The 17419-nt window shown below is 53.0% G+C and overlaps 7 protein-coding genes across 7 annotated transcripts; 4 read left to right on the forward strand and 3 right to left on the reverse strand.

The window, feature by feature from the left end:
• The first annotated feature begins 873 nt into the window (after positions 1 to 873).
• Positions 874 to 2187, forward strand: K452DRAFT_253000 (uncharacterized protein). Its single transcript, XM_033538270.1, has 4 exons — positions 874 to 956; positions 1010 to 1163; positions 1216 to 1235; positions 1326 to 2187. The coding sequence occupies exons 1-4, from the start codon at positions 929 to 931 to the stop codon at positions 2111 to 2113; spliced, it is 990 nt and encodes a 329-aa protein (XP_033395991.1). The 5' UTR covers positions 874 to 928; the 3' UTR covers positions 2114 to 2187.
• A 251-nt stretch (positions 2188 to 2438) lies between these two features.
• Positions 2439 to 5140, forward strand: K452DRAFT_273918 (uncharacterized protein). Its single transcript, XM_033539167.1, has 3 exons — positions 2439 to 2693; positions 2743 to 4275; positions 4328 to 5140. Exons 1-3 carry the CDS (start codon positions 2554 to 2556, stop codon positions 4818 to 4820), a joined length of 2166 nt encoding a protein of 721 aa, XP_033395992.1. The 5' UTR covers positions 2439 to 2553; the 3' UTR covers positions 4821 to 5140.
• Positions 5141 to 5859: 719 nt separating this feature from the next.
• K452DRAFT_289041 (glycosyltransferase family 3 protein) lies at positions 5860 to 8738 on the forward strand. Its single transcript, XM_033540763.1, has 6 exons — positions 5860 to 6086; positions 6145 to 6242; positions 6302 to 6577; positions 6630 to 7992; positions 8050 to 8242; positions 8301 to 8738. Exons 1-6 carry the CDS (start codon positions 6011 to 6013, stop codon positions 8413 to 8415), a joined length of 2121 nt encoding a protein of 706 aa, XP_033395993.1. The 5' UTR covers positions 5860 to 6010; the 3' UTR covers positions 8416 to 8738.
• Positions 8739 to 9574: 836 nt separating this feature from the next.
• Positions 9575 to 12232, forward strand: K452DRAFT_310039 (uncharacterized protein; the record flags this gene model as incomplete). The annotated part of the gene is made up of 3 exons (XM_033543300.1): positions 9575 to 10790; positions 10842 to 10953; positions 11002 to 12232. The coding sequence occupies 3 exons, from the start codon at positions 9575 to 9577 to the stop codon at positions 12230 to 12232; spliced, it is 2559 nt and encodes an 852-aa protein (XP_033395994.1).
• A 251-nt stretch (positions 12233 to 12483) lies between these two features.
• Positions 12484 to 13545, reverse strand: K452DRAFT_53721 (uncharacterized protein). Its single transcript, XM_033546816.1, has one exon. The coding sequence runs from the start codon at positions 13443 to 13445 to the stop codon at positions 12804 to 12806; it is 642 nt and encodes a 213-aa protein (XP_033395995.1). The 5' UTR covers positions 13446 to 13545; the 3' UTR covers positions 12484 to 12803.
• Positions 13546 to 14139: 594 nt separating this feature from the next.
• K452DRAFT_299647 (uncharacterized protein) lies at positions 14140 to 14977 on the reverse strand (the record flags this gene model as incomplete). The annotated part of the gene is made up of 2 exons (XM_033542252.1): positions 14140 to 14844; positions 14900 to 14977. The coding sequence occupies 2 exons, from the start codon at positions 14975 to 14977 to the stop codon at positions 14140 to 14142; spliced, it is 783 nt and encodes a 260-aa protein (XP_033395996.1).
• A 239-nt stretch (positions 14978 to 15216) lies between these two features.
• Positions 15217 to 16246, reverse strand: K452DRAFT_289043 (uncharacterized protein). The gene has a single exon (XM_033540764.1). The coding sequence runs from the start codon at positions 16163 to 16165 to the stop codon at positions 15230 to 15232; it is 936 nt and encodes a 311-aa protein (XP_033395997.1). The 5' UTR covers positions 16166 to 16246; the 3' UTR covers positions 15217 to 15229.
• Positions 16247 to 17419: the final 1173 nt, after the last annotated feature.

Below are 17419 nucleotides of genomic sequence, written 5' to 3' on the forward strand. Positions count from 1 at the left end.
TACCTTTGCATGCCTATATCAGAAGTTCAACAAACTTCACTTCACTTCTTACCAAATTTCACAGACCAACAAGGTTCCATCTGTCTTCTCCTCGTCATGCGTGGCATTTTCTTTGTTCTTTTTTGAAATTCGTACCAAAATAAGCACTGTAGAAGTCACTACTTCACAGAGTTCGGTATGGTAGTGAGGCAAGTTCGGTCGCTGATGCGTTGCCAACTTGCCGTCCAGAATTTGTTGCTGCCAGTGAATCTATGTACTTCAGGCTAGCGGGTAAGACTATGACAAAGCTCCGTTATAACATCTCAACATGGAAATGAAAATCATTTGCGACGCTCGGATATGGTGTAGTTGATACATTGACCAATGGAATGGGTAGTTGCAGGCTCACAAGCACTACCCGGAGAATCGGAATTCTCCAAATTTTGGCAAATTGTTGGAAGCTGCTGGAACCTGGTAGAACTGGAAACTTCTAGAAACTGCTGGAAGCATCCACGCCGCGAAAAGTGACTCACAAATGACGACATGATATAGCAAACAGAACCTGCGAGCTGCTGCCTTCAAAGCACGTGACACACAGCGGTGTACTCTGATTGGCTCGCTTAGGCATGGCCTCTGCCAGCGGCTGCCTATAAATTCTCCCTTCCCCCTCGACCCTTTTCCTCCCGCATCTTGGTGCAAGGGCATTACGCATATCAGTGAGGATTCGTCCGAGATTGCGTTTTTGCTAGTTGAAAACTACAACTAATGACCGCTCCTGTTGGTCCTCGTGATCGGCAGGGAATTTTTGGAAACTTTCAGACCTTGGTCTTTTCGTTGTTGCTCTCGCCTTGCGCGGGTCTCCAAAGAAGAGAATCATTTCAAACCGAAACACCTCACCAGTGACTCCTAACCACCTATAACGTCTCACCAGTGACGTCGCTACTACAACATGCCCAACACTGCTCTCATCACCGGCGGTATGCTCGTTGTTCATCATCCTGCTGCTAGGTCCTCGCGCTGACTGCCGCAGCGACCGGTCTTCTTGGTCGGGCAGTCGCGAAGGAGTTTGCGACACGCGGGTGGAAGGCTGTCGGCACCGGCCTTTCGCGCGCAAGTCCGCCCTCGACTGTCAAGCTCGATCTCTTGAACAGCGAGGATATTGAAAGGGTTTTGGATGAAATCAAGTATGTCTTAGTTGTTTGGCGACTCATCACCTCACGCTGACAATGGTCGAAGACCGGACGTAGTTGTGCACTGTACGTACCTCAACACCGAATGCGAGCTGATCGCAAATACTGTCTAGCTCCTAAACCGTCTCAACTGCCTGCGATTCTGACCGCGAACAGGCGCAGCGAACCGTTTTCCCGACTCCTGCAATGCCGACCCTGCCGCGGCCATCGCCCTCAACGCAACTGCCTCCCATACGCTAACAAGTCTGGCCAGCCGCCGCAGCATCTTCCTCCTCTATATCAGTACAGACTATGTCTTCTCTGGTCTTCCTGGAGAAGCGCCGTACCTCCCATCCTCCACCCCCGCCCCACCGAATATGTATGGCCAGACAAAGCTTGAAGGAGAGAAAGCAGTCCTGACTGCGGCAGCGGATAGCGGTAACCGAGGTACGGGTCTGCCCCTCGCAGCCGTCCTCCGCGTGCCCATTCTCTACGGGTCCTGCTCCAACCCGGCAGAAAGCGCAATAAACGTTCTGGTCCAGCAGATTCAGAAGGCGGTAGCCCTGAAGGCCGATGAGCCACGGATCCAGATGGATGACTATGCTCAGCGGTTCCCAACCAACATCGCTGACGTTGCACGCGTATGCTTCGACATTTGCGCACTGTATCGCGGCTTGATTTCCCCAGCGGCTGGGTTTGGTTCGAGTCGTCTGCCTGGGATACTGCATTTCTCGTCTGAAGATAAGATGACCAAATATGATATATGCGAGATCCTGGCTGAGGTTTTGGGCGTCACGCTGGATGGTATGGAGAAATTCAAGCCTCCAGAGGATGAGGGTGAGGGCAAGGTGAAGAGGCCTTACGATTGCCATTTGGATACGAAGGAAACCAGGGAGCTTGGAATCGATCTGCAGACAGTAGATTTCAAAGGCTGGTGGAGACAGGAGTTGGCGTCCAAACAGTGATGATAGCATTAGAGAGAAGGATAATTATTAAATTACATTGGATGTAAAGAATGGCACACACTCTCTCTTTGAGCCCCAATGTCTTATCTGCTATGTCCTGTGAACCCAGGCTGCCTTTTTTCGTACCGTGAAAGACTGTAGATGATACCCAAAACAGCAAGGTTATGGGTGTCGCGCCAAGAAAACACTTTGCGCGAGGCAGCGCGTCGCGTGGAGCCTGACGCGTTTCGCGCCCCGCCGGCTCCATTTCGCTTCGGCGGTTTCTTCGCCTTTTGCCATGGCGACGGCGGGAACAACAACATCACAATCTTCCTCACTCAGGCCTGTTCACGCGCCCACCACGTCAACTTCTACAAGCCTCTAAGAGCTGGGAGTTGATCTTGTTTACGTTATCCGCTACAGATACCCACCTTCTTGCTTCCAGTTTCTACGTCACTGCTATGGACAGGCAATCAACATATTCACTGAGCCTCTTTGGCGGTCAAGACAACCAGGATGGCGAAGACAGCAACTCTCAGATCCGGCAGCAGCTGGTGAATTTCATTCTTGACTTCCATATCGACAACATCTTCATTTATAGGTATGCTTAGCGGCGCATGCGGAAGCTGACGAAACTGACGACATAACAGAGACCAAATTCGAGAGAACGCCCTCATCAAGCAATACTACTGCGATATCGACATCGCGCACCTCATATCTTACAACGAAGAGCTTGCGCACAAGTTGACGAGCAATCCCACCGATATCATTCCTATTTTCGAAGCGGCGCTGAAAGTCTGCACGCAACGGATTGTATACCCCTCGCAAAAGGAAATCAAGCTCCCCGAGCACCAGCTTCTCCTGCACTCCTCAGCATCGCAAATCTCTATACGCGACCTCAATGCAGACAACGTTTCGCATCTTGTCCGGATACCAGGTATCATCATTGGCGCCTCGACTCTCTCTTCGAAAGCCACTACACTTTATATACAATGCCGCAACTGCCAGCACACTAGTCAAATTCCTGTGACGGGCGGATTTGCAGGCATTTCGTTGCCGAGGACTTGTGGGAGACCCAGCACAGAGAACGATGAGGGCGTCAAATGCCCGTTAGACCCTTACTTTGTCGTACACGAAAAGTGCCAGTTCATCGACCAGCAGGTGCTAAAGCTCCAAGAAGCACCGGACCAAGTTCCAGTAGGAGAGCTTCCGCGCCACATTCTGATCTCGGCCGACCGCTACCTGTGTAACCGCGTTGTTCCCGGCTCGCGGTGCACAGTAATGGGTGTGTTTTCCATTTATCAATCAAAGGGATCGAAGGGAGCATCAAACGCAGCGGTCGCTATCAGGAATCCATACATGCGCGCCGTTGGTATCCACTCGGACGTCGATCACACTATGAAGGGCAACGCTACATTCACAGAGGAAGAGGAGCAAGAATTCTTGGAAATGAGCAGGAGGCCAGACCTCTACGATATCTTCGCAGATTGCATTGCGCCATCTATCTACGGCAACAAAGATATCAAGAAGGCCATTGCCTGTCTCTTGATGGGAGGCTCGAAGAAAATTTTGCCAGACGGCATGAAACTGAGAGGAGATATCAACGTTCTTCTATTGGGTGACCCGGGTACTGCGAAGTCTCAGCTCCTCAAATTTGTCGAAAAAGTTGCCCCAATTGCGATCTATACCTCTGGTAAAGGATCTTCAGCGGCTGGTTTGACTGCTTCAGTACAGCGTGATGCCAGTACTAGGGAGTTTTACTTGGAAGGGGGTGCTATGGTGCTCGCAGACGGCGGTGTGGTCTGCATTGATGAGTTTGACAAAATGCGCGACGAGGACAGAGTCGCCATTCACGAAGCCATGGAGCAGCAGACTATTTCCATTGCTAAGGCAGGCATCACTACCATTCTCAATGCCAGAACCTCCGTTCTCGCGGCTGCCAACCCCATCTTTGGTCGCTACGATGATCTTAAGACGCCGGGCGAGAACATCGACTTCCAGACCACCGTCTTGTCGCGTTTCGACATGATTTTCATTGTCCGTGATGAGCACGAGCGTGGCCGTGACGAGAGGATAGCTAAGCACGTCATGGGCATCCACATGGGTGGCCGTGGTGTCGAAGAGCAGGTGCAGGCTGAGATTCCCGTGGAGAAGATGAAGCGGTACATCAGCTACTGCAAGCAGTAAGTCCCCGTCCAAAACATGAGATTCTTGAACACGGCTGACAGATAGCAGAAAATGCGCCCCTCGTCTTTCCCCTGAAGCGGCGGAGAAGCTTTCCTCGCACTTTGTCAGCATCCGTCGCCAGGTTCACGCCGCCGAAATGACCGCCAATGCTCGGTCCTCAATCCCCATCACTGTACGTCAATTGGAAGCCATTGTTCGTATAACCGAGTCGCTGGCGAAGATGACACTTTCGCCCATTGCGACCGAGGCGCATGTGGATGAGGCGATCCGTCTATTCTTGGCATCCACTATGGATGCCGTCACCCAGGGTGAAGGCCAGGGCAGCCGCGAGCTGATGGAGGAAGTAAACAAGGTTGAGGAGGAGCTTAGAAGGCGTCTGCCCATTGGCTGGACGACGAGTCTTGCGACGTTGAAGAGGGAGTTTGTGGATTCCAAGGGCTATTCTGAGCAAGCTCTCAACAGGGCGTTGGTGGTGATGCAGAGGAGGGAAACGGTACAGATAAGGCATGGCGGTAGTCAAGTTCACCGCAGCGGTGTCTGAGGCTGTCCAGGGATTGGGAAGGTGGGCCAGACGATTTGCGCATGGTTTATGAGGCGTTGTGCGTTCTGCAAGCCGGGAGGACTGGGGCTTTTTGGTTGGGGGTTTGAGAAAAATACCACGGATGTTTAGCAGACAGGCAGATCAAACGTTGAGGGCGACACGACATTGGCCGACACGAGTCAATGCATGAGTGCATATGGACCAGGGAGGTATGTATAGGCAAAAGAAGCGGGTGCGTATCCTCTCTGTGTGTCGCGAGGGTACCTACGTGGTCGAATGATGGTTGCGTTGAAAGTGGGCACGGAGATCCTTTCGCACGTATGTATTCCGTCTCCGAATCAAACAACTGATGATCGGCTGAGGCGGCACAGTTCGCGAGATGGGCAGAAGCTTCTTCGCTCGCTCGAACAGCGACAGGGAGATCTGCACGCGAGGATTTCTCCAGGACGGAGCACGGTCGGGGAAGCTGTGGGAGAGAGCAAGCAGGGGCTTCTTCTTGTTTTGTGCGGGCGTCATCGGGCCGATGTTTCGCTGACTCCACCCCGCATTTTCCACCGTCTTGGTGGAGAGGCGTGGAGAGCTCCGGAATGACGTTGCTCGGTGGTGGAGGATCGACTCTCCCAACAAAGCTTCCCTCGTGGGCCAATTGCCCTCGCACGAGCTGCTACCGTGTCCGAGAGCCCAATTGACGAGCCCGCTCTGTGCATTTCGCACTGCAGAGCACCCTCGTGGCCATGGTGACCTCGAGAGCCGCCTGTGCCGCAGGGTTCCCGGGGCGGCCGCAGCGTGCCGCCAGTCGGGCTATCGACGCGCGAGGAGAAGCACGCATTTGCTTGTGAGCTAGCTAGCCATTGCAAGCCTCGTATGCAAGATGCGTGGGAGACGGCGCCTATGATCATGCGCCGCGATCAGGAGACGGGGGGGGCAAAAGCGCGGCACCGTGCTGCTTTGCCCTGGAAGCCAGTGACGTCCGTCGCAAGCTGTGTGAGCTTTAAGCGACGGGGCCAGCCATCTCCAGACGTTCACTTGATTCTCCACACAACGCTCGTGCCCTTTGCCGAGAAAGTACATCAACATCCTCTTCCCTGCGTCAGAGGCTTCGCTCTTGTCTTTTTGTCGCTCCACTCCCACCCAATTCTCTTTGTCTCTCGCCGCCCGACGCCTCCCCCTCCCCTCTGCACACGCCCGTCATGACAGACCAGCCCCAGCCACGAGATGTCACGAATCACATACTCTTCGAGGTGGCGACCGAGGTCGCAAACAGAGGCAAGTCTACGTATCTCCAGCGCGCATTGGCATCACTGACTGGATGCTTTGTACTTAGTTGGTGGCATCTACTCCGTCTTGAAATCCAAGGCGCAGGTCACGACAGCAGAGTATGGCGCGGCCTATACGCTCTTGGGTCCCCTCAACCGGAATTCCGTAAGTATTCTTGCCTTCGCGCGATGAAGCTAATACGCTGAGATTAACGTTGGCACCAGGCAAATGTTGAGGTGGAAGAACTCGTCCCCAGGGATCCGGCTTTGATCGAGACCATCAAGTCGATGAATGATCGCGGCATCGCTACACTCTACGGTCGATGGTTGATTGATGGCGCGCCTCGCGTTCTGCTTTTTGACACGGGCACCGCGTACAAATTTCTCGACGAATGGAAGGGCGACCTCTGGACCGTAGCCGGCATTCCGTCACCGCCAGGTGACTCGGAGACGAACGAGGCGATTGTCTTCGGTTATCTTATTGCTTGGTTCCTGGGAGAGGTAGGGATCAACAAGCTGGCTGCCACAGACTCTGGTACTAACTATTGTCTAGTACGCCGCTCAGGAGAAGAAGCGCGCAATTGTTGTTCAGTTCCACGAATGGCTTGCTGGTGTGGCGCTGCCCTTGTGCAAGAAGAGGCGTATCGACGTGACCACAATCTTCACGACACACGCGACGCTGCTTGGTCGGTATCTCTGCGCTGGTTCGGTCGATTTCTACAACAACCTACAATACTTTGATGTGGATGCCGAGGCGGGCAAGCGCGGTATCTATCACAGATACTGCATTGAGAGGGGCGCCGCACACTCCGCTGATGTGTTTACGACTGTTTCACACATTACAGCGTACGAGAGCGAGCACTTGCTGAAGCGGAAGCCAGACGGCGTTTTGCCAAACGGTCTCAACGTCAAGAAGTTCTCCGCCACTCACGAGTTCCAAAACTTGCATCAACAGGCCAAGTCGAAGATCAATGACTTCGTCCGCGGTCATTTCTACGGACACAACGACTTCGATCCGGAGAACACTTTATACTTCTTCACGGCTGGTCGCTATGAGTACAGGAACAAGGGCGTGGACATGTTCATCGAGTCGTTGGCTCGGCTGAACCATCGCATGAAGAGCACAGGCTCGAACATGACTGTGGTCGCGTTCATTATCATGCCAGCACAAACACAGTCGCTAACCGTAGAGGCACTCAAGGGGCAAGCAGTCATCAAGTCTCTGCATGACACGGTTAACGTCATCTCGCAGAATGTTGGCAAGAAGCTCTTCGAGCGCTCTCTGGCATGGCACGAGGGTGCGGAGCTTCCTGAAGACAAAGAGCTTTTGAGTGCGGCCGACAAGATCATGCTCCGTCGGCGACTGTTCGCCATGAAGCGTCACAGCCTCCCACCTATCGTTACGCACAACATGATCAACGATCATGACGACCCGATCCTCAACCAGATCCGTCGGTGCCAACTGTTCAACCACCCGTCTGACCGTGTCAAGATTGTCTTCCACCCCGAGTTTCTGAATTCCGCCAACCCCGTCTTGCCCCTGGACTATGACGACTTCGTCCGCGGTACGCATCTCGGTGTCTTCTCTTCTTACTACGAGCCTTGGGGCTACACGCCTGCCGAGTGCACCGTGATGGGTGTCCCGAGTATCACGACGAATTTGTCCGGTTTCGGCTGCTACATGGAGGAATTAATTGAGAACGCGCAGGACTACGGTATCTACATCGTCGACCGCCGGATGAAGGGAGTTGATGACTCTGTCAATCAGCTGTCTGAGTTCATGTTCGAGTTCTCTAAGAAGAGCAGGCGTCAACGTATCAACCAGCGCAACAGGACTGAGAGGTTGAGTGACCTGCTTGACTGGAAGAGGATGGGCATGGAGTACGTCAAGGCCCGTCAGCTGGCGCTTCGGAGGGGTAAGTCGATGCTCATGATCCTGTTGATTTCTTGCTTTGACTGACTTGACTTTGCAGCTTACCCGGATGCTTACGATGGCGAGGCTGAGCCGGATTTCTTCGGATCAGCCGAGGTCAAGATCACTCGCCCACTCTCGGAACCCGGATCTCCCAGGGACCGCTCCGGCATGATGACACCCGGAGACTTTGCTTCGCTGCAAGAGGGTAGGGAGGGTCTTTCCACAGAGGACTACATCGCATGGAAGTTGCCGTAAGTACAATCGTACACCGCCACCGAGGCAAAGTCGTATGCTAATACGGGGCAATAGTGAGGAGGAAGATCCCGACGAATACCCGTTCCCTCTCACGCTGAAGACGAAGGCCAAGCACGCCGATGGAGTGTCGCCCGGCATGTCTCCCGCAGGCGCAAACGGGACTTCATAATGGCGCAATGCGATGACCGCGGAAGCCGCGGCAGCCATTTAGCGTGAGGGGTAGTTTTGGACCCTGCATGTCGAGAGATGGGTCTCTCCACCGGTGAGCTTGAAGAAGGCTTGGCGAAACGTGTTGCGGCGGGGTCAAGCGTCGAATTGGACCATAGCATGCTGCATAATCATGAGTTTCGATGTTTCTTCCTAGCACCTACAACGTACGACCAGTGAGCTTTTGGTGATTTTGCTATTGGGTTTCGGGGTACATATGTATAAAAAAAAATAGCGAGAGTGAGCATTCGTAGGCGATGAGGTCTCGGGCGAGCGGCTGAGCACAAAATTTTTCTCATTGAGAAATTGCGATCGAACAGAGGGAGTGGGAAGGTGGATGGGGATGCGGAAGGACGATGAAACGCGGCGGTGCTCGTGGCGCCCAAATGGGGCCTAGAGCCGTCGGTCGAAGTCCCCCGCAAGCCAAACGCGACGATGGCGGGACCCGCGCGACTCTCCTTTTACTTTGGGTCTGGCTGCGCCATCCCCCCCACTGCTCGGCGCTCGAGACAAACAAAAGAGCTGCGAGCAGCACTCGAGCTTTGGCACCATTGCACGTCCGCGCACTTACCACCCTCGATCCCGACCATATCAGACGCCTGTTTCTCGCCTCGTTCCCTCTTCTTCTTCTTCCCACGATGCGTCGCAACCAACAAGCTTGATGTCCTCCTCGAGTCGCCTCGCCCGCGTGCTTTCCACGCCTTTTCCCGACCTCGGCCTGGCAATCACCTCACCGGCCTGCTAACACGCAGCCTCCCGGAGCCATTGGCTTGCTGACCTACCGCTGGCGTGCCACTACCGTAACCACAGACGACGTGTTCACCTCACACTACTTCTGCCCGGCCGGGTCCATCTTCCGCCCGCTTACCTCCACAACTTCCATCCGTCGATACCAACCTGAAAACACAGCGCTGCCGGGAATCGGAGACAATGTTCGACCCGTTGATCGAGGCGGCCGCCTGGATAAGGCAGCGCTTTCCAAAGCGCATACACTTTACTATGATGCGCTTCAACTTTATCACCCTGCATTGTACGCGATACAACCCACCTATATTACCGCAGCAGATTTTTGTTGCAGTCGCTGATCCTATGCTAATCTTGCAGATCTGTACCTTATTCTCATGACAATTCTCGGCTCGATCCTGATCTACCCCGCGGGTGGCATGCGGTACATCGATGCGCTCTTCTTCTCCAGCGGTTCCGCTACCCAGAGCGGCCTGAACACCATCGACCTCAATAAAATCACGCTATATCAGCAAGTTGTCATTATGCTCATCGCCTGCGTCTGCAACCCGATATTTATCAACACATTCGTCGTGTTTGTCAGACTGTACTGGTTCGAGAAGCGCTTTCAAGGCGTAGTACAAGAAGCGGCGCGCAATCGTTCGCGCACGTTTTCGAAAAGGAAAAGCGAAATGAGAGAGGATAGGGACATTGCGCACGAGGAGCTGGGGGTCGGTGGACGCCCAATCACGGTCGTGCGCGATTCGGAAGGGTATGCGCAAGGTGCGAACTGCAATATGGAAGGCGAAATTGAAGAAGACGGGAAGGAAAATGAGGCTGAGGAACAATCAATAATACGACCGTCATCCAACAGCAAGAGCAGTGGAGGACTAAGCGAAGAGCCCGCAGTGCCTGCACCGCTGGCCAGAGAACCCAGCGCAGAAATTGATGCCATCCAGCCCTTTCGAAGAGACATTACCTTTGCCGATGACGTCAAACCACCTCCGAGACGGGTCACTACCACCGATATCGAGCGTCTCCCCGAGAGGCGGACTGCTGAACAACATATCGCCTTTGTCGAGAATCAGCGTAGACCCAAGGCGAAAGGGCGGTTGCGGATCCCAGGCCCACGAGACTACGATCGCGGCGACAAGCCTCAGCGCCTTGATGAAGATGATAACAGCGCTAGCCTCGGACGGCAACGGACAAATGACTCGAGCCAGCGTGGCAGGGATGAGGAAGCCAATCAGCCGGCGGATGCCGTCGATCCTGGTATGAATGGAGATGATCAACAGCTCAAGAAGCACCGTACCTTTTCGGTTTCGGAGCCCTGGCAACCTGGAAAGATACGGACAGGCCTCGACGCCTTCAAGCGCAAAATCACATTGAAAGATGAGGAGGACCCACCGTCTGGACTTCGCCAGCGCAATCGCACTGCGACTTTCAAAAGCTTCTTGACCTCGAAGAGCCAAGATCGAGACCCGATGCCGTACTTGAGTTGGACGCCAACCATTGGTCGCAATTCGGCATTTGTGGATCTAACAGAAGACCAGAGAGAAGAATTGGGAGGAATAGAATACCGGGCGCTGAAGACTTTGGCCTTCATCCTAGTTTGTGAGTAACTGGAAAGGAGTTTTTAGTCGCATTGCTAACTCGCGAGTGTAGGCTATTACGTTGGCTTTCATCTTCTCGGAATGGTGTGCTTGCTTCCGTGGTCATTGCATACGCACTACAAGAATTCTGTTCTCAAGCCAGACAAAGTCAGCGCTGCTTGGTGGTAAGTGAAAACACTCAAAAGAGTGCGTCAGGTCACTGACTCTATCAGGGGTGTTTTTACGCCAGCATCAATGTTCAACGATCTCGGATTCACCTTGACTCCGGACTCAATGACATCGTATCATGATGCAATTTTTCCCTTGCTCCTGGGAAGCTTTCTTATCGTCATTGGCAACACCGGCTTTCCTTGCATGCTCCGATTCATCATCTGGGTCGCCGCAAAGTGTGTTCCGTATGAGAGTGGAGTTTTCCAAGAGCTCAAGTTCCTCTTGGATCACCCGAGACGCTGTTTCACTCTTCTCTTTCCCAGCAAAGCCACATGGTGGTTGTTCTGGGTGTTGGTGATTTTGAACGGCACCGACTTGATTCTCTTCGTCGTTCTCGATCTGAATGATAGTACCGTCACTTCTCTGCCACCGGGTATCCGTGTGCTCAATGGTCTTTTCGTGGCCTTCAGCACGCGCACAGCCGGTTTCACGTGCATCAATATCTCCGATTTGCATCCGGCCGTGCAGGTCTCTTACCTCATCATGATGTACATTTCCGTTTTTCCTATCGCCATTAGTTTGCGTCGGACAAACGTGTACGAAGAGAAGTCGCTTGGCCTCTACGCAGATGCAGAAGAGGAGGATGAAGGTGTGGAGCAAAGCTACGTGAGTACTCACTTGCGTCGCCAGCTTTCCTTCGACTTGTGGTTTGTCTTCTTGGGATTCTTCTTAATCGCCATTATCGAGGGATCCCGCCTACAAAACACCAACGAGTACTCTTTTGAGCTCTTCTCCGTCCTCTTTGAAATAGTATCCGCCTACGGCACCGTCGGCCTTAGTCTGGGATACCCTACTATAAACGCCTCCTTCTCAGCAGAATTCGCGACGCTTTCCAAACTCATCATCATTGCGATGCAGATCCGTGGACGCCACAGAGGTCTGCCCTACGCGCTCGACCGTGCCATCTTGCTGCCCTCGGATACACTGCACAAGAAAGAAGACGAGGAGCTGAGCCGGCGCGTGACGCGGCGCGGCAGCGTGATGAGCAAGCCTGAGGGCGGTTTTGGCGGCGGCGAGAACGCGCCCTTTAACCGACAGCCGACATTCAATCGCCGCGCCAGCGTCATGACGGCGTTTGATGAGGAGGGCGCCGCTGCGGGCGTAGGCGCCGGAGCGGGCTTGACCACAGTTCCTACGCGCAGTGGCAGGGGTCCGACGACCATGGGCCTAACGAAGCTGTTGAGCGGTGCGCTATCAGCGGGACCGTCGATCCAGCGCGAGAAGAAGGCGTAAGCCTGTTTAAAAACAGGCGGAACGGTGTTGTATAGGGGAGTTGTGAGAGAGTAGATTGGGCGGGGAAATTATACCATATGGGAGGTGCTTTGTGAGCGTTATGCGAGACTGGTACGGCAACAACAACGGCAACGGAGCAACAGCGGAGTGCGATTAGACTTGTTTCTTGCTTTTCTTTTTGGGATGGGCTTTGTGCGTGGAAAATTTTGTGGTGGGTAATTGGCAGGGCGCTTTTTGAGGAGGATTGCTTTGTTTTATTTGATTTGCTTTTGGTGGATTAGACTTGTTGTTTGGGGTGGCGTACACGAGTGCTGGAAGGTTGGTCTACTTGTCTGAAAAGGCGAGCATGACGGATGGAAGGTAGCTTTGGATTTTTGGCTGTCCTCATTCTTTTTTTCCTCTTTTTCTTTTTCTTCTTCGCTGGAGCGCGCCACGCTGCTAACCTTACACTACTACTTAGTTTACTTGCACTTCTTCTCGTTCGAGCTTAATCATGACGACGCCTTTTTGTGGCTATTGGCAGCCACTCCTTCACTTCCACTTTTCGCCCATGCTATGCGCCATTCCCGCATCAAGTGCCAAACAGATCACCATGGCTTTCCCGGAAGAGCTTGACCTCACGCTTCCACTCCCACATAGGCGCATAGAACAGCACAGGCGCCAACAGGCGGATCATCCTAAGCGGGCGGCGCATCATGAGCAGCGCAAGTAGCATTACGAGACTCACCGCAATCAAGAGTTGGCGGTCGAAGTCACGGGGGTCATCAGAAACCAGTGGGCGCATCAGAAGCAAAGTCGAGAGCAAATAGTTAGCAAGCCAGAGGCCGCCTTTCCATCTGCGGAACGAGAGCACCCCGATATGGAACAGCAGGCGCACGAGCAGGACAAGCAGGGCCAGGAGCACATAGGCAAGCACAGTGTTCTTCCAGAACGCGGCCACGACGCTAAAGTCTATGATGAACGTCAAAGCGCAGTACCGGACGTACTTGCAGAGCTTGTAGCGGAACAACTTGTCTTTTTCATGGCGGGATATAGCGAGCAGGGTGTAACGGATGGATTCGTCGCGGAAGCCGAACTGGCGGAGCCTGTGGGCGCGTCGGTGGCGCATCACAATCAGGGGTACGAGCTGGGGGACGTCCATGTAGGCTTCGTAGTCGGCGCGCATGTGGGCTAGGCGCTCTCTGCGTGCTGCTTCTCTGTCGGTGTCGGCCATTGTGTTGAGCGTGCGTGCTGCTTGCTTGATGTTTGTGAGTTGGATGGGGGAGGAAGGGTAGAGGGGAAGAGGAGAATAGAGGCACTATTTAACCAGGGCGAAGTAGGGCGTGTGAACGCATTGTTCTAGTATATAAATGGTAAAAAAGTGTGAGGGCACTATCTTCCTTCTTGTGTATGATCGGTCATTTAACACTGAAAACTGGTGGGAGAATCTGTAGTTTTAACACGGCACTACTACTATACAGGCGCACTGTATATACCAGCCATCCGTGACGATGTCTATAGTAAAACCAAAACAACAGTCTACCCTTACCTCAAGGAGGAAAGACTAGGGATGGCGCAGGGAAAGAATATTAAAAGAAGCATTTGTTGAACTGCCTTACAGGCTATCACTCGAAATAACTGTATTTCCAAAGGCTCAAGCTGTATGACATTGCTAGCTACAGCTTTAACTGTGATATAGAGGCATTTTACCTGTAGTCGAATTTGCCAAGTGAGAAGAAAGTCGAGGAATGGTCTATCTACTTCCTCCATCAAAACTCTTGACTTGATGTCTACAAGTCTACCATGCCCAAAAAAAGAATTTCATGATTTCCTGTCAGTACTCTACCACTTCCAAAAAGAAAATCGTTGACTTTCTGTAGGTTTGATCGTCGATGAAGGATGAAGCATCATTGCCTTTTGTTTTTGGGTCAGTGAGGTCCTCCCTTGTCATCGTTTTTGTCCAACGCCTCTTTGAGACAATGGCGGAAGTTGTAGTTGAGTATCGTTGATTCTTTGTCCTCTAACAGCCAGGCCTTCACCGGCGGCCAACCGGACAGCGGGTCTTGGCTTGCAGGCCTGATACTGATGATTCCCAAGGCGGCATACTTGTTACCGTGGAGGTTACCAACTGATTTAATCCAGGAACTCGCGTCACGGAATATGTCCGTGTTGACCTTCGTTTGACTAATTGCTCCTGTTTCGTCGCTGAAGGCATTGGGGATGTTCAAGTGTCTCAATTTCATGGACTCAGCGAGGAGACAGAAGGCGTTGTAGTTGTTGACCTTGGTGAAATTGTTGGTTTTGAATTTGTGAATAGAGATTGATGTAATCCATGACCTCGTCCCTGGCTTGAGTTGGAAGAGAAAGACGACTAGAGAACGAGTTTCGTCAAACCAGAAGTCGTTGCTGTAAAGAAACGAGCCTGCTTCGGAGTGAATTTGCTTGTTGACCAGGAGTAGGTTCGGGTTCAGTCTCGTTGAGGGTTTGACATGGATACGGTGGACATTTGCTGGTTTTAGCATGCTGACGTTGACGCGTTCCGTATGAAGAACCATTTTGTAGATGATGTTCCTCAGTTCAGGTGGAAGTTCGAGAAGAGGAAAACCTTGCGACTTGGTGTTGGTAGCTAGTGCCTTTGAGGAAGTCAACTTGAACGTGGGTATGGAGCTCTTATAGATAAAAGCTTACCTGTTCAGCACCAGTACGGGGTCTTTTACCTCTGGGAGGCATGTCCGCAGCATCTAGAGCAGACCTTTTGCCCGTCATCGTGGCTACTTAGAGTATCCACGTCTCGTCGGAAGAAGGGCGAGGAAGGGGAAGGTGAGAGAAAGGAAGAGATGGGGGAAGGAGGACGCTTATAAAGGTCTGGGCGACTTCACATTCACTTCCCATATGGCACGTACTCAACCAGTCACCCTCTTAACCCTTTGCACCGTGGCAACTGAAAGCTTTCACAGGTTTCTCGAGACGAGGTCACTGAAAACCTTAGGAGGCCAGCACGTGTTGGCCGTTTATTGATTATTTCTTTCCTTTCTTCTTCCCACCAGCCGCTTCCTTAGCTTCCTTGGGGTCTTTTGCCCAACCGCCCCGGACAAACGCGTCTCTTGCTGATGAATTGATGAGCCTAAACCGGTCTGGACCCAACTGCACGCCGCCATACCAGCGCGAAACAATCACCATAACGTCCCAAAGGTCCATAAGTTGCATAAGATGCAACAGCCTTCCACCCGCGGCCGTCTCGCCGTCGTCGTCGCAGTCCTGGAACGTAGTGTCGCCTTCGCCCTTTATGCGCCACGCCGTCATGTTGTGTGTCGCCTTTGCGGCCTTCTTGTCCGTCAGCAGTAGATGCCGCACATACTGCTTCGCCTCGGCGGTTGAATGGACGGTTGCCGCACGCGCCAGGAAGACAGACTTTTTCTCCACGAAGGGCTCGGAGAGGATCCAGGGCGGGTCTGGGCCGATATCGTCGTCGTCGCCCTGCGCGTGAAGAGAGTCGCGTGAGAAGCCGTCATTATTGCTAGCGTCGTGTCCTGCCGTGGCCGGGCTGCTCAAACCAATTTTCGTAGCTTCTTCGGACTCTCGCGCGCGACTCTGCTCTTCCAGCGTCGCGGCGCGCTCGCGCTCCACCAGCTCGCCCACGTCCTCGACCAACCCGAACACGCATGGCTCGCCGGGCTGGTACACGTCGGCCAGTACCTGGCGCACCAGCTCGACGACGCGCGTGCCAAAGCCCTTGGGAACATCGTCGCCGACCGTCTGCGTCCCGAGCACGGAGGGCGGAGCGTCGGGGTAATCGGGCGGAAATTCAAGGCGTAGCGATACCGAGGGCAGCGAGGGCAGGCGCAAAGCGCATATCTGTTCCGGCGCCGAGGAGATGACGGTGAGGGTGGATTCGGTGTCCGGGTCGTAGATGGAGTTTATCGACGTGATTTCGTCCTCGAGCGCGGGGTTCATGTTGGCGGCGGAACAATGTGTAGGGCTGAAGCGCGAGATCAAATGCGCATCACGTGCTGGCCGAACAGTCTTTGGGCAAACAACTTCTTCTCAACTCTACATGTGGTCATGTTCTGTCGAAGTACGTTGGGCGAATTACCCGGCTATTGTGTGGGTTGTGGTCTGACGTTGGCTATCGAGAGCTCACAAGTTACCCGGAGATCAGGTTGGGACCAGTCCAGTCTAATAAACTGTAGTAGCCACTATTCCTTTATACTCTACACGAATGGTCTAGTACATAGCTACCGTCATCATCTTGCGAGACAATGATGCCTATACGGAGTAGAAGAAGAAACCCAAATAAGATAGTATGCGTATGCTCTAAAACCTTCCCGCTCATACCCAGAACTCAGGCTTATAAAAATAGACAAGAAGTATTCTGTAGGGTCTGCTTGTATCGTTCCCTGTCTCGCTGGACGGTGAATCTCGCTTGGTAGTGACGGACGTTAAATGAATGAAGAGTACAGTCATTTCTATGTCGCCGAAGAGCCGTCCGACCATACTGCAAAACCTTCACCTCGAATTGCTATATTCGACTAGCGTTATCTCAACATCATCGGACGTCTTGACCAGATACGCAATTTAGATAAGTTGTGTATCTCAAATGTTTAGCGGGCATATCACTCCAGCGCAGCTTTGATCGCAGCCATGCCCGTGATGAATATCACCGTAGCATCATTTTATACCCAAAATGTTAGCCACACAGTAAGACAGCATCTCAATTCTCAATGAATTATATTGATGAAATTGAATCCCCGCATATGCGGTGTTCCCTCCCACCCGGGCTTTCGACGCTGCGAGCAGCCCTGACTCTAATTGTATATAATGGTAGCTCGGCCACTTGCACGTCGTGTCTGATTGTAAAGCTCTGCGGAATCTAGCCAGTACCCAAACGGCCCTCCACCAACTTTGTCCCTCCTGGAAGGAAGCCCTATGACACCACAGGGATGACAAGTGGGTCTCTGTGCGGAATGGGGTGAAAAGAAACGGCGATCTGATAAAACCAGACACGGCGGCTCGTAGAATAAAACAAACTTCGGAAGTATCTGCGGAATCTATCCAGTACCCAAACGGCCATCCACCAACTTTGTCCCTCCTAAAAGGAGGCCCTATGGCACCACAGGGATGACAAGTGGGTTTCTATGCGGAATGGGGTGAAAAGAAACGGCGACGGAACCGAAGCGAAACAAACACGGTAGCTAGGATACCTAGGCG

This window comes from Aplosporella prunicola (assembly GCF_010093885.1).
Source record: "Aplosporella prunicola CBS 121167 unplaced genomic scaffold K452scaffold_17, whole genome shotgun sequence".
NCBI lineage: Eukaryota > Fungi > Ascomycota > Dothideomycetes > Botryosphaeriales > Aplosporellaceae > Aplosporella > Aplosporella prunicola.

Bases quoted from the DNA above. Each gene is read 5' to 3' on its own strand.
- K452DRAFT_253000 (XM_033538270.1), top strand. From the start codon at position 929: ATGCCCAACACTGCTCTCATCACCGGCG. The intron at 1,164-1,215 runs GTATGTCTTAGT...CAATGGTCGAAG, and splicing joins AGGGTTTTGGATGAAATCAA to ACCGGACGTAGTTGTGCACT. The intron at 1,236-1,325 runs GTACGTACCTCA...GACCGCGAACAG, and splicing joins ACCGGACGTAGTTGTGCACT to GCGCAGCGAACCGTTTTCCC.
- K452DRAFT_273918 (XM_033539167.1), top strand. From the start codon at position 2,554: ATGGACAGGCAATCAACATATTCACTGAGCCTCTTTGGCGGTCAAGAC. The intron at 2,694-2,742 runs GTATGCTTAGCG...ACGACATAACAG, and splicing joins GACAACATCTTCATTTATAG to AGACCAAATTCGAGAGAACG. The intron at 4,276-4,327 runs GTAAGTCCCCGT...GACAGATAGCAG, and splicing joins TACATCAGCTACTGCAAGCA to AAAATGCGCCCCTCGTCTTT.
- K452DRAFT_289041 (XM_033540763.1), top strand. From the start codon at position 6,011: ATGACAGACCAGCCCCAGCCACGAGATGTCACGAATCACATACTCTTC. The intron at 6,087-6,144 runs GCAAGTCTACGT...CTTTGTACTTAG, and splicing joins GACCGAGGTCGCAAACAGAG to TTGGTGGCATCTACTCCGTC. The intron at 6,243-6,301 runs GTAAGTATTCTT...CGTTGGCACCAG, and splicing joins GTCCCCTCAACCGGAATTCC to GCAAATGTTGAGGTGGAAGA.
- K452DRAFT_53721 (XM_033546816.1), bottom strand. From the start codon at position 13,445: ATGGCCGACACCGACAGAGAAGCAGCACGCAGAGAGCGCCTAGCCCAC.
- K452DRAFT_289043 (XM_033540764.1), bottom strand. From the start codon at position 16,165: ATGAACCCCGCGCTCGAGGACGAAATCACGTCGATAAACTCCATCTAC.